Source organism: Aspergillus caelatus, assembly GCF_009193585.1.
Source record: "Aspergillus caelatus strain CBS 763.97 unplaced genomic scaffold BDV27scaffold_13, whole genome shotgun sequence".
Lineage (NCBI taxonomy): Eukaryota > Fungi > Ascomycota > Eurotiomycetes > Eurotiales > Aspergillaceae > Aspergillus > Aspergillus caelatus.
In genome coordinates this window covers 221,698-234,092 of record NW_022475276.1, presented here as the reverse complement: position 1 = coordinate 234,092, position 12,395 = coordinate 221,698, and the positions used below count along the sequence as shown (strand labels likewise).

The 12,395-nt window shown below is 46.9% G+C and overlaps 6 protein-coding genes across 6 annotated transcripts; 2 read left to right on the top strand and 4 right to left on the bottom strand.

Annotated features, from left to right (window-relative positions):
* Positions 1–1,057: 1,057 nt before the first annotated feature.
* On the bottom strand, positions 1,058–1,629 carry BDV27DRAFT_153212 (lysozyme; the record flags this gene model as incomplete). Its single annotated transcript, XM_032071734.1, has 2 exons — positions 1,058–1,416; positions 1,467–1,629. 2 exons carry the CDS (start codon positions 1,627–1,629, stop codon positions 1,058–1,060), a joined length of 522 nt encoding a protein of 173 aa, XP_031932417.1.
* Positions 1,630–1,696: 67 nt separating this feature from the next.
* On the bottom strand, positions 1,697–2,973 carry BDV27DRAFT_165865 (aromatic alcohol reductase). The gene has a single exon (XM_032074042.1). It carries the CDS (start codon positions 2,963–2,965, stop codon positions 2,039–2,041), a length of 927 nt encoding a protein of 308 aa, XP_031932416.1. The 5' UTR covers positions 2,966–2,973; the 3' UTR covers positions 1,697–2,038.
* Positions 2,974–4,177: 1,204 nt separating this feature from the next.
* BDV27DRAFT_14340 (SEC14 family lipid-binding protein) lies at positions 4,178–5,627 on the top strand. The gene is made up of 4 exons (XM_032070090.1): positions 4,178–4,540; positions 4,589–4,730; positions 4,782–5,156; positions 5,201–5,627. Exons 1-4 carry the CDS (start codon positions 4,401–4,403, stop codon positions 5,564–5,566), a joined length of 1,023 nt encoding a protein of 340 aa, XP_031932415.1. The 5' UTR covers positions 4,178–4,400; the 3' UTR covers positions 5,567–5,627.
* Positions 5,628–6,459: 832 nt separating this feature from the next.
* BDV27DRAFT_141349 (male sterility protein-domain-containing protein) lies at positions 6,460–7,820 on the top strand (the record flags this gene model as incomplete). The annotated part of the gene is made up of 3 exons (XM_032069803.1): positions 6,460–6,593; positions 6,651–7,686; positions 7,794–7,820. 3 exons carry the CDS (start codon positions 6,460–6,462, stop codon positions 7,818–7,820), a joined length of 1,197 nt encoding a protein of 398 aa, XP_031932414.1.
* A 760-nt stretch (positions 7,821–8,580) lies between these two features.
* On the bottom strand, positions 8,581–9,100 carry BDV27DRAFT_141348 (GFA family protein; the record flags this gene model as incomplete). The annotated part of the gene is made up of 2 exons (XM_032069802.1): positions 8,581–8,877; positions 8,933–9,100. 2 exons carry the CDS (start codon positions 9,098–9,100, stop codon positions 8,581–8,583), a joined length of 465 nt encoding a protein of 154 aa, XP_031932413.1.
* A 1,028-nt stretch (positions 9,101–10,128) lies between these two features.
* BDV27DRAFT_165861 (uncharacterized protein) lies at positions 10,129–12,129 on the bottom strand (the record flags this gene model as incomplete). Its single annotated transcript, XM_032074041.1, has 2 exons — positions 10,274–12,129; positions 10,129–10,155 (listed from the first exon to the last, which is right to left on the bottom strand). Exons 1-2 carry the CDS (start codon positions 12,101–12,103, stop codon positions 10,129–10,131), a joined length of 1,857 nt encoding a protein of 618 aa, XP_031932412.1. The 5' UTR covers positions 12,104–12,129.
* Positions 12,130–12,395: the final 266 nt, after the last annotated feature.

Here is a 12,395-nt window from a genome sequence, read left to right as displayed (position 1 = left end):
GAAGGGTAAAAATATAGTTTTCAGTGCTCTGCATTGAAGATAGCACTGCCCAAGGGGGGTCTAGGGTTGAGCTGCTGTGTTATTTTGTAATAGTACTATAGAAAATGCGGTATATAGAGAGCCATATTTCAGTGTACTACCGGCTTTTACATCTGTATCAACTACATATCAATTCCTTTCGTCCAAGGAGGAGGAGACAAAAGTTTGACAGCGCGATCAGTCATTGTATGAATCCAAACAACGGGAGAGCAAAATAAAGAAGAAAGGTTTCGCTCAAGATTAAAATGAGCCTCTCCAGGTAAAGTCCTAATCTACTACAAGCACGATAGACAAATACTAGTACTGTTGTTGCTATCGTTGCCCCTTGCGGCAAGTATTTTCAAGAGTTAAGCCCTTGAACCATGAATGTTCGACACTGAACGAAGTTTACCGCTACCATCCAATTATACTACGTTTTTCATTGGCCAAGAATTCTGCTGGTGTCCCAAATACCCAATCAGACGCATCCACCTAAAGCGGGAAGTAACAGAGCGAAATCACGGATACAACAGCGTGTATAGAATCCTTCCAACTAACTTTGCCTTTTCCTCGACGCGTTTTCCCCAAAATGTGGGTAACTATAGGAAACCACTTTCTACTATTACTTTTTAATAGTTTGATTTTACGGTGGCGAAAAAGTAAGGTCCAGATCACAGCCGGCCTGATGCCGTGTCTTATTGAGGCTGAGGACCACATTATGACCTGTAGTTTCCTAAATTCCTATAGCTTGAGGAATTACACGATATACGGAGCAGTAAATGTTCCAAGACTTCAATAACATCGTTTACTCTCTAATAATAAAGATATTTGATATATGTTATATTGAAATGCTTGATTGGTTGTCTAGTCTATAACAAACAGTGTCTAGCAACAAAAGGGGTAATATAAGAAGAATAGGGTTAGAGAAGTGGCCACAGTTGATCGATCACAATTTAAGATCCGATCACGGAAATATTCACAAAGCGAAGGCAAAAGACAAAAGTTTAAATATTACCATTCCAAACACGGAGTGAGCCCTTTAGCAACTAGACTTCTGCGTGGTTGGCGTGGAGCATAACGCACTCTCCTTTTGGCGACGAGTAGTCAAGAGTCCATTGAGGGTGTTGGTATTAGGGAGATCCGCGCAGATGCTGTCGAAATTCTTGCTCGTCATCGCTCCAGTCCACGCCTGCTGCAAACCAGCGCATCCGGTGTTAAAGGCAAAGCTGACAAGGGCGCCATGCTGGTTGGCGTTGAGATCCTTGGCATTTGGCAGCGCGCATACACACTGCTCAAAGCCGACGAGGTCCTTCTGCAAGATCTCATCACCTTGAGCATTGCTGATCGGGGCCTTAATGCTGTCGCAGTCCTGTCTCGCGACACAATCGTGACCGTACCCTGACAAGTTAGGTTGGTAATGAAGGGAAGACGGGATGGAAAGAACATACCAATGGTCTTGTGGCCCTCAATAACATAGAAATCGGCGCGGAAGCCCTCAACTTCACCAATGAGGCCGACGGTAGCGGCGCTGGTGCCACGGCGAACAACTGTCGCAGGTAGCGCGAGAGCGCTGAGGGCGAAGAGAGAAATTGCAGCAATGGAGAACTTCATTTTGCTGGTTTGTCAAGCAGAATGCACAGGTGAAGTGGGATGAGGTGCTTATTGTGGAACTTGTGGAAGGTCTAATCAGACTGGGTTTGTCAACTGAGGCCGATGCTTCGCTCCCTTATATAGACTAACGGTGGCTACATGGCTAGATATTGTCAAAATCACTAGCTCCTCTAACTAAAGGCCAGCCTGTGTGGCTTGTTCCTGGCGATCACTCCTATCTTTCGCCGATCCCCTTTTAGCTCGTAGTGTTTCGCATTTTGCCCCTAGGGCTTGCCGATCCTTTGGTTAGATGAATGCCGATCTCAGGGTTTTATACCCTTTAAGGGATGTTTTTGAGAGGGATCATAATCTAGCTCCGTTGTGGAGAGGTTCTCACTGGCCCCCTTTTCCGACGATCAACACCAAAATACTAAACTAGGTACCGACTTGCATACTCCTTCACTGACAGAACATTTACTCCCGACTCATGGTTCCACGTTGTAGACAAATCCCATGCAACGCCCCGACCTTCTCCAAAGACCACCTGATACTTATATAGTGAATTATCCGGTTCCTTTGCAAGATCAGCCCTCGCAGCCTCGACCGTCCGTATGCTCTTTTCGAAATGCCTTCCTGTGACCTCCTCCACTATCCGCAACAATTCCGCATAACTAACGGTGTCGCCAGCAACAATGGTCGGTCGATTGTTGAATGCTACGTCTGAATCGGAGCCGAGAACGATTTCCGCAGTGAGCTTTCCAATGTCCTCGGGCGCTGTCACCGTAACCTTAGTGTCCCAACTACCCAAGGCGCAAATTGAGCTATTTTCCAGATTGACTACACCGAAGGAAGGTTCAAAGAGGAAGCTGATAAACATGCCCGTGGAAATGATAGTCCATCGGGTCCTAGTCTGCGAGCGAAGGAGATCGCGAACATCAAGCTGCTCATCGAAGAGATCCTGTGCGCACCCTCGTCCAATAACGTCGTAATCCACCCCGAACTGCCAAGGGATATACCGAGGGACCGCAGCGGCGAGTACCGCCTGTGCTAATTTGATTTGTGTTCCACGACCGGCAACAAAGCCTGTACAGCCGATAATTGTATCGTATCCGCGGAAGGTTTGGGCCAGGGACTCCTGAGAGTCTGCCACGAGGTCGCCGGGAACAAGCTGAATGTTGTGTTGGCGAAATAGTGAGAGCTCCCGTACCTTCTCCGGTCGCGTTGTAGAGATGGTAGAAGGTCGTAAAAGGACGGATACGACGATGTCATTCAAGTGAGGATGTTGCGCGAGGGACAGCAGTACTTGTGCCCCTAATTCTCCGGCCCCGAGAACGAGGATATTCTTGATGGCTGACATATTTGAAATTTGGACGTATAGCGGAAACTCATTGATCCCTCATTCTCGAGATGTCGTTCGTACATTTTGTATCGAGTAGCCCAGGTGTATTAATAATATTCGGAGACTTTATACGGAGACATTTGTGACGTGGACTCCGAACCCGAGTTGGGGGCGGGTTCAGGTTAGGAATTAGATTCGGGTCAAGAGACCTTGATATTTTCGGCCAGACAGAGGGTATATTCCGATCCGAGATGTAAGAATCTAAGGCTACTATTTGGTATCGTGTCCAACTTCTATGATCATTGATGTAGACATCTCAAATAAATCTGCAGAAGTCTAGGTAGACACGCACCGCGACACTAGCATTCGCCAAAATAATACTAGTACGAGAATATTAGCTGACGGTAATACGAGGTTTGCCCATGGATCCATCCTCTGCTACATCCCAGGATTGCCAGGCAAAATAACTAGGGTTCAGATAGATCGACACTTCGGGTCCTTCTTTACGTGGGGCAAGACCGCTTCCACACAGTTACCTCGACATTCTTCATACTCGGGATAGAATCTGAGTAGAGGAACTTTAATACATTAAAAAATGATAGAATATAGAAAGAACTGGCTTACCAGTTTCAGGAGCTCGTTAGAAGTCATTTTGTATTTGGAAAAGAAATATATCTTATGTTGGGCTCCGGCTATATCTATATTCCATGTCCGACAAGCGCGGGGATCTAGTTATGTTTACTAGTAAGTTTACCATTAATTCTTTCATTTATACCTCTATACTATTTGTATACATTCAAACTGTTCAAGAAGGAAAGTTGTGTATTCACTCTATAAAGAAGGCAACGACTGTTTCAAAGCCCTCTCTGCCAACCCTACTTGCTCATCCAACCCCTGCCTATCGCTGAACCAATCAGTCCGCAGATAGAAATCCTCGGAGCCTGGGGTGGTAAAGTTACGTTTCTCAGGAAATAAAAGACATCTCAGCGACTATTGGGCTGTTTATGCTTTCTCTTAAACATGCTCGTTTCGGTCAATGATTTGAATCTCCAATTCGGCTGCGAAATCTGAATGGGCTAAGGGTGGCTCCTTGATCAAGAATCACTATCCCAGCTAGCGGCCGGAAAAACCCCAATCCGGGTATTCAATACCGATAAGATCGTCGACCACACCAGGGTCTGCTGACTATAAATATAGCGTCAAGCACACCGCTCCTCGGCCCAACCCCGATATGCACTGACCACGTCGTTTGGTAACGGACCCCTTCCTGCTGCTTCGTATTAGACTTGTACCTCACCTGGTATTATTAGAAAAAAAAAAAAAAGAAACAAAAAGAACAAGAGGCTCGCCTGACATCTACAGTACTTGCTTACTACTAGTCAAGTTCTGCTGAATTGAGTTCTCGTACATCATCCACTCCTCAATCTTGACTTCTTAACAACTGTAGGATACAATGGACTGCCTTAAAGCGGATGAGGCAGCTGCCTTGGTCACATTCAGCCAGTTATGCACCGAACAAGGTCTGTTAAAACGGCCGAGCGAATTGAGTGAAAACGATGTTGTCGATGGAATCAACGACGAGACGGCTCTGCTGTAGGTGGATTATCTGACGTTCAATATTGGGTCCTGTTAATGGGGTAGACGTTTCCTCCAAGCACGGCAAATGAAACCGCAGGATGCTCTCAAGCAGTTCCAACAAGCGGCTACCTTCCACGCGGAGAAAAACGTGCACGCGTTCTACAGCGTCATTTCAGTGGACGATTATGAAGATACCAGGCGATTGGTACGTCTCTTTCTCTTTCTATGATCCTTTCTAATTATGCAGGTAATGTAGTACCCCCACTGGACCGGCCGTCGTGACAAACAAGGCCAACCTATCATGATGCTCAACCTAGTTCATCTGCAAAACGAAGCTATAACGCGATGGACCGAAACCCGCAATATGCCATGTGCAGATGCATCAGTGACTTCATCTCCAGATATGGCACAGCGGGTGTCTGTTTTTCACGATGGTCTGACGCGCTTTATTCTGCCCCTGTGTACGGCGATGAATGATCGGCCGGACAGCTCCATTCCAGTGACGAAGTCGACTTATCTGGTGGATGCGTCTACCTTGTCGTTGAAGCAGGTGTGGGGTATGAAGTACTTTATCCAGGAAGTTAGCTGGATATTATTTACTTGCTATCCTGAGACCATTCAGCATATTATTGTAAGTCACACCTGTTTGCTACAGATGTAACACTAATTAGATAGGTCTGCAACGCCCCGTCCTCGTTTTGGATGATGTGGAACATTATAAAGAAATTCGTGGATCCTCGAACGGCAGACAAGCTGGTCATTGTGAAATCTGCTGATGTGTACTCCACGTTGGAAACATACATTGATCACGCCAACATTCCCAAACAGTTTGGAGGCGAACTTGCTTACCAACATGGCATGCTTCCTGATCTCGATGAGGGCATTCGTCAGACACTATTTTGGGTTGATCCAAAAAAATGTCTTCCTCCTGGACCACTAAAGTGGGTCCAAGATGGAAAGAATAGAAAGGTAATAGCGACTGGAAGTGTTGGAAGCATTGAAAGATCTGAAGAGATTGCTGTTCTTAGAAGTCAAGAGTAAATCTGTGCGTTTATGCGTTAAAGAGACACCCCCATGATAAGTCTTCGTTACACCTTTCTCGCCAGGACAGTATATTAAAGATAGCCAGGATAATAGCTCCTCTTATATTAACAAGTCTGTAGCCAATAATCATCACCTTAGCGGTAGGAGCCCTATATATTAGTATAATCTTGAAAACTGAACATAGAAAATACATAAATGCTAGTTCAAAAAAGAAATAACCGGCGTCGCGTCAGTTATAACCTCGGCCAGCGTAAGATGGATTCGAACCACCCTAGCAACAAGCCCTGCAGACCTGCAGCCACCACTCATAAAGTGCGCTGCTTTTATCAGCGTTCAGATCATGTCCGATAGATGTGACTTTAGGGCAGAGTAGCTATGGAACCTCTAGATCACTCCAACGCAAGGATGCACCTGATGGAATCCGCAGTGAATATCCGGAGTATATTACTCAGAAAATACTACCATATTAGATTTATCAAGCATGTGAGCAATACATGGTGGCAATATATTGGATGATGTAACATCTACAGTATACTTTCGCCTCGGTAAGAATTCCTGTTTCGAAAACCAGGATGCAAATATCCAAGCAAGAATATGCAAACTCTAGACCAACTACGAGAGCCATCTTTATGGTCAAGTAGCAGCTTGCTCCCGTGCTACTAGACTGATCTGTTTATGCTTGGACTATGCACATGCAGCGACAAGGTTCAGCATTTCGTCATCAATCTCGTTTGATAGTGGGATACTGGCATTGAACTATATAGCATGAGTGTATCCTACATTCTACAGCACGGCTTCGCCAATCTCTCTTCTCTTCTGAATCACATTTGACTTGGTTTGGAAGTTACCCTGGGGCCCTAAATCTATAATTATACCGCAGTACACTCAATATGCTAGAGTATTACAAGAATAAGTCCATCTTTGTCACAGGAGCACCGGGGTTCCTAGGTACGGTAATCATTTATCGCTTGATCAGCTTGTGCGAAGTCCAGCATGTCTATGTGCTTTGCCGAGGAGGAATTGAGTCAGCTCTGTCCAAGACAACGTTAACCACACAAAAGCTAACTTACATCGTGCGTAGGCGCTTGCGATCCAATTGGAGTCAAGGGTTACCCGAAGAGACAATGAACGCCCTATGCGATCCTTCGCGAACTACAGTATTCGATGGCGACATCCGCTTGCCAGACATGGGCATATCGAAGGACAAGCTTGACATGGTGCGAACACAGGTGGATGTTATCATCCATGCGGCATCTTCAATTAACCTCGCCACACCTCTTTCTGGTCTGTTCGATGTAATTATCCGGTCCAGTGACATGATCGGAAGATTTGCTCTCTCATGTCCAAAGCTTGACCGGTTTGTATATGTTTCCACTGCATACGCAAATGGCCACCTGAGCCCCTCAAGGCACGCATGCGACATTGAAGTTAATGAGAGAGTGTATGATCTAGGAAGCTCAGCGAGCGTCATAGAGGAATTGGCGGAGGTCGAAAGATACGGCACTAGCAAGGTTTATCAGGCGCATGAGTTCCCTTGGCCATACGCGTACGCTAAGAACTTGACTGAGCGACTGCTAGTTCGCCGCTTTCAAGATCATAGGGCGATGAACACGTTACTTATCGTTCGTCCATCCATTGTTGGGCCTTCCCAAAGTGTACCATACCCTGGCTTTTGTCTCCCATTATCCGCTCCAATGCTCATGTTGGCGGCTGTGATGACATTGAGCACATCGCGGAATATGCGTATTGGAACAAACTTGGCCGACCCTGACTCACAGGCAACCTTAGATGGAATCCCTGCTGACGTTGTTGCCGACCGACTTATCACGCACGTTGCTGCTGGTACAGCTGTCTGCATCCATGCTGTGAGCGGTGAGAGGGCAAGATATAAAACACGCGATGTATGGGAGCAAGCAATGCAATTCCGGCTGATCCCCTGGGATCTGAAACTGGTGTGGGATCCAAACGGTTGGCGATCTCCGAACCAGCATTTTCTATGTCGCCGTTATAACTTACTCGGCGTCTCGTATGCCTTCTCAGAAAGGCGAACCGTGGAATTGTCAACCACACCCTCACCTGAAGAACGTAAGGAACTTCAGCTCTTCACCCAAGTTGAAGTAGGCGACTTGTTGCCGAAGCAGGTGCAGCACTTTCGTTATATCTTTGACTGCATAGCTCCCAAAGATGAGAAATCGTGGCTAGCCACGAGCGCCTTCGACTACAGGCTTGGAGACCAGCAAAGAGTCAGTAAGCTGTGAATTCAATGTCAACGATCTGGACGATCGAGTGGCATAGTTCATTGTGCAAGCCACGGCTTGAGCGAAATGTCGGGTGTCACCAGGAGCGTTGACGATGAGAATACTTCGGTTGGTAATTTGTGAAGCAACACCCCTTTAAGCATGGACTCTCAGATACCTCTTGTTCATGTGTTCGATTTTTTTGCGGACCTCCCTTCTCCCAATGTTGAGTTATTCTGTATGTATACGCGCATGCAAACCATTCGTTGGATTCACCTTCATCTTTTGCTGGCCTTTCAAATATGAGGTTGTTCACTGAAGATTCGTATAGGAGACCAATATGCAGTAGATTCAACCGATCTGGTGGTAACTAACAAGATATTGTCCTCTTCGTAATGCGAGCCACGACGTTGCTATAATTCTATGATTATGACCGACAACTATAATGCTTTCCATGACCAATATAAAAAAAAGGCACAGTTCTTCACATTTACAATTTCTTTATCCTTGACAATAAATGCATTTATTAATCCTATCTATTCTTTCAGTGTACTGCGAGACATCCGATCAAGTACTATTAACACCAGAGAGGAGACAACCTAACCTCCTAGCCGCACTAGTATACTTAGACGAACACTCACATCATTACCCAAATATCATATATACCGGCATAAACATACTGAACTCCAAAAACAGGGCTAGTCGACTGTATACATGATCTGACAGACACCGACACAAGCAACTTCATACTCCGAGTATCCATCGTAACTACAATCACAGATTATCAAACGCCGTCGGGACTTCCTCAAATTTCCTCGTCTCCACATTAGTGTCCAACCAAGTCTTCTTATCCTTGCAGTAAAACTCCATCACCGGCTCCCAAGTCTGCTCAGCTGCCAAATCCATCGTACCCGATGTCACGATCACGAGTTCTGGTCCCTTTTCCTTGTTTTCGCAAAAGAGATTCGACCCGCAATTCCCGCAGAATGATCGCTCAACAGTCGACCCATTATTGGTTGCATTATCCTTGTATGTGCGAAGTGTGTCGTGGCCTTGCGTTATAGTTACATTCTGTGTAGCGTCAGTAGTTGAATCATCATTTACCGATATGTCTCACGAGACTTACCTCCCGGCGATATATGCTATTGGCCATCCCCAGCGAACCAGTCGATTTCCGACAGTTCTGACAGTAGCAGAGTATTTTCAAAGCTGGGTCTCCGGTGATATGGTATTTGATTGTTCCACAAAGACAGGACCCATAGATGGTTTGTGTTCGTTCGGTCGTTTCGCCCATGGCTGTTTCTTGTTTCTTGTAAATCCTATAGCAAATGTATACAGATAGAATCTTCTATCACAAACTGTCCCGTTTACTATTTAAGTTATTTAATTATATTGAGCGATGACTAATACATATTCCAGAGGCATCCCGAATATCCTAGAGGCAGAATGACTAACATAGTAGGAAATCTTACGTGGGCTGAGCGTCTTAAATGCTATCACAATCCTGCAGGATTGGATGATCACCCATTCAAACTGCAAAACTTGAGTGGGGTCGGATACGCGTAGCTGGGACTCCGGCGGGAAGGATTGCTTATTCATTAACTAGGCTTGTAGGAATGGTCGGTAGAGGGACGATCTAATATGCTAGGGAACGGCGTCGCATATCACTCATGAGAAACGAAGAAGGGCTGCTGCCCGGGTTTCCGGCACGGAATGGTGACAACCCGTATCTTTTCTATTCGCATGTACTACTGTTGAGCTATCTTTGTTTAGGGCTTCGATCACCAGAATACGGGGCATACGTATGTTCGAGAAGAGGATTAGTGGGAGGTTTTCTTTCCTCAAGGAGCTGCAACACAGTCGTCACAATGACCGGTGGTAATACTACATGAATCCAACGGAGGCAATAAAGACTATCGGGTACACAATTTGGACACAGTGCTCCACATAGATCAACCATTTTGATATTACAAGTAAAAATTCGCTAGTCCAGGGAAATACTTGCCGAGAAGAAGGGGAAGTATTACTATACAAATATTAAAGAAAAGAGGTAATAAGCGAGTGACAAGCATTATTTCCGGCTCTGCAGGAAATAATACTGATTAGGGTGTGCTGCGAAGATGCAGAAGATGTTGGGGTATCGTGAGTGCATAGATAGCGAGTGTATATGCACTTTAAACGGCTGGTGAAGAAGGACAACGATGACTATAAAAGCGAGTGACTGGGGACATGGGTCGCGAGGAGCTGAGCGATGCTGCCGAGATGTTCATCTGCGGCGGATACAAGGTCACATCGCTTGCATTCCGGTAGCTCGGGGACCTGTTAGTGGGCCAGATCGAGAGGCAAGCTCTGGGTGCCAATCCATCTTGGCCAGTGTCACGATTGAGACAATGTACCTTTGGTCGAAATCATCAGCTCACGGAACTAAACAAAAAATGCATTGAAATGGAAAGAATGGATTACATACCCAACCGTGGTCATAGACCTGGTATATCGTTACCGACTGACCAACAGCCAGTTTAACCTGAGTATCATTGACAGGAGTGTGTTCCATGTCGACGTTGTATGTCTTGAAGGTAGAAGGGGCATAGGAGGCAATAATCCTCTTGTCTTCGTCATCAGGAATCGTCGAGAGCTTCGCCCCTGACCGATCCTTCTCTTCAATTGAGGATGAAGCAGATCCTTTGTACATCGAGTTTCTGCTGGCTTTCCTGGGCATTTTTGCAAGACCGGTGACAACCTCCTTAAAGCTTCCCCTGGTTTTAAGTTGGGGGCGCTGAAATGAGGTATTACGGTCGCTATCGTCCCCGGACGTGCTGCGAGAAATATTGGGGCTGTCCGTGACATGGTCCATATCATCGTCTGACGTGCTGCGAGACACATTGTTACTTTGTCTTTGTTTGGACTGGCGAAGTCCAGGAGAGTGGCAGGGTATACTATGGTCAGTAGAATCGTCAGGGGTACTACGACGGCGATGGTTATGGTTCTGATGGGGCTCATTCAGTTCGACACGGTGCGATGTGATCCCATCGACAATGATTTCGTTGGGCGCGCTACGGCAGTGGCGATGGCCTCGTTTGGCGTTTTTTGAGAGGGCTGGTCGAATGTTTGCGACACGCTCTGTCAACCGCCGGTAAATTCCAGGACGGCGATCGCTTGCCTCATCGTCAGTGCTATCGTCAGATGAACTGCACTCATCGTAGTTGAGTTCAGTAGGCGGTCGGAACGTTGGATGACGAGAGGGGGTACCAGCGACAGTGCTGGCGTCGGAAATGCTGGCGCTATCACCGTGGTTCTTTTCCGGTGTCTTGACATCCTTCACTGCGGCGTGATGGGACTTCCTATCCTGAGCATGGAGAGTAGACGCTATCTGTTTCTCCTCTGCGCTGCGATCGCTGCTCACGTCGTCCTTCTCGTTGGATGAACGCAAAGAGACCACACTGAATAGTGCTGTTTTGCTTGCTAGGAATAGTTGGGGCAGGGTATTCAGGCTATTGTTTGTTTCCAAATGCCCAGACTTGGGTCCCTGATGTCTTTTTCTGAGCTCTTTGGCTCTGGCTGCTGCCGTGGCTCGTTTCCGCTTTCGGTATAACGAAAAAAGGACAAACCCGGCTATAAGTCCAACCACAGCGCAAACCGCAATTGCTGCATATCCACTGGTGTCGAGCTTGCTAGGTGCATTATGGCCTGTGCCGGTGCTCGTTGGGCCGAGATCAGCTGCCGTAGGGGTCGCCGTGTGACTGACGCGAGTCTCGAGTGTTGTAGGGTGAGTCTTGGTACTGGTGGATTTACTGTGGGTAGTCGTTGTGTCACTCGTACTGCTTGTCGTCTGGCTGGTAGTTGTCGTCTGGCTGGTAGTGCTCATCGTCTGACTCGTGGTCATCGATTGACTGAGAGTGCCTGTCGCTTGACTTTGGGTGCTCGTCTGCAGCTGAGGTGTCTGGATGCTGGGCTTCCAGGTGTATTGGCCGCTGTCTTCCGTTGCAACTGGCTGAAGCGCAGTACTGGCAGCCTGTGCTTGTACAGCGACGCTCTGTCCAACAGCCTTCGCTTGTCCAGGAGACTGTGCTTGTCCAGGAGACTCTGCTTGTCCAGGAGCCTGCGCTTGTCCCCAGCTCTGGCCCCAGGAACCCTGGCCACTTGTCCCTCCATATTGCCCATTTTGACTGTAGCCGTTGTTTGCAACAGGTGCCGCACTTGGGGCACCCCAGTTCTGAACCACTCGGCTGGCCAGTGGCTGGTACAAACGAGGAGCCTCAAGAGGACCGCTATTGAATGACGCCTGTACCACTTGCATCGCGACCTGGACTTCTGTGGCATACACCAAAGCGGCATTAATTATACTTGATTGGGAGGTGAGAACAGAAACAAAAAGAACTCCGGGCGCTGCCTGGCTTTGTACAAATAAATCAAGTTGGCGGATTCAATATCCATCATTTAGCCGAAGTTAATATGGAATGCTTGTTTCCGTGTTTGGTTGTTTGTACAATGCTCTGCTTTCTCTCGAAACATTGGGATGCAGATCCGAGAATGCAAGACGGCCCAAGAATCCACCTTTGCTACAGGTCCTCATATGGATACACGATCAA

Bases quoted from the DNA above. Each gene is read 5' to 3' on its own strand.
- BDV27DRAFT_165865 (XM_032074042.1), bottom strand. From the start codon at position 2,965: ATGTCAGCCATCAAGAATATCCTCGTTCTCGGGGCCGGAGAATTAGGG.
- BDV27DRAFT_14340 (XM_032070090.1), top strand. From the start codon at position 4,401: ATGGACTGCCTTAAAGCGGATGAGGCAGCTGCCTTGGTCACATTCAGC. The intron at 4,731-4,781 runs GTACGTCTCTTT...CAGGTAATGTAG, and splicing joins ATGAAGATACCAGGCGATTG to TACCCCCACTGGACCGGCCG. The intron at 5,157-5,200 runs GTAAGTCACACC...CTAATTAGATAG, and splicing joins AGACCATTCAGCATATTATT to GTCTGCAACGCCCCGTCCTC.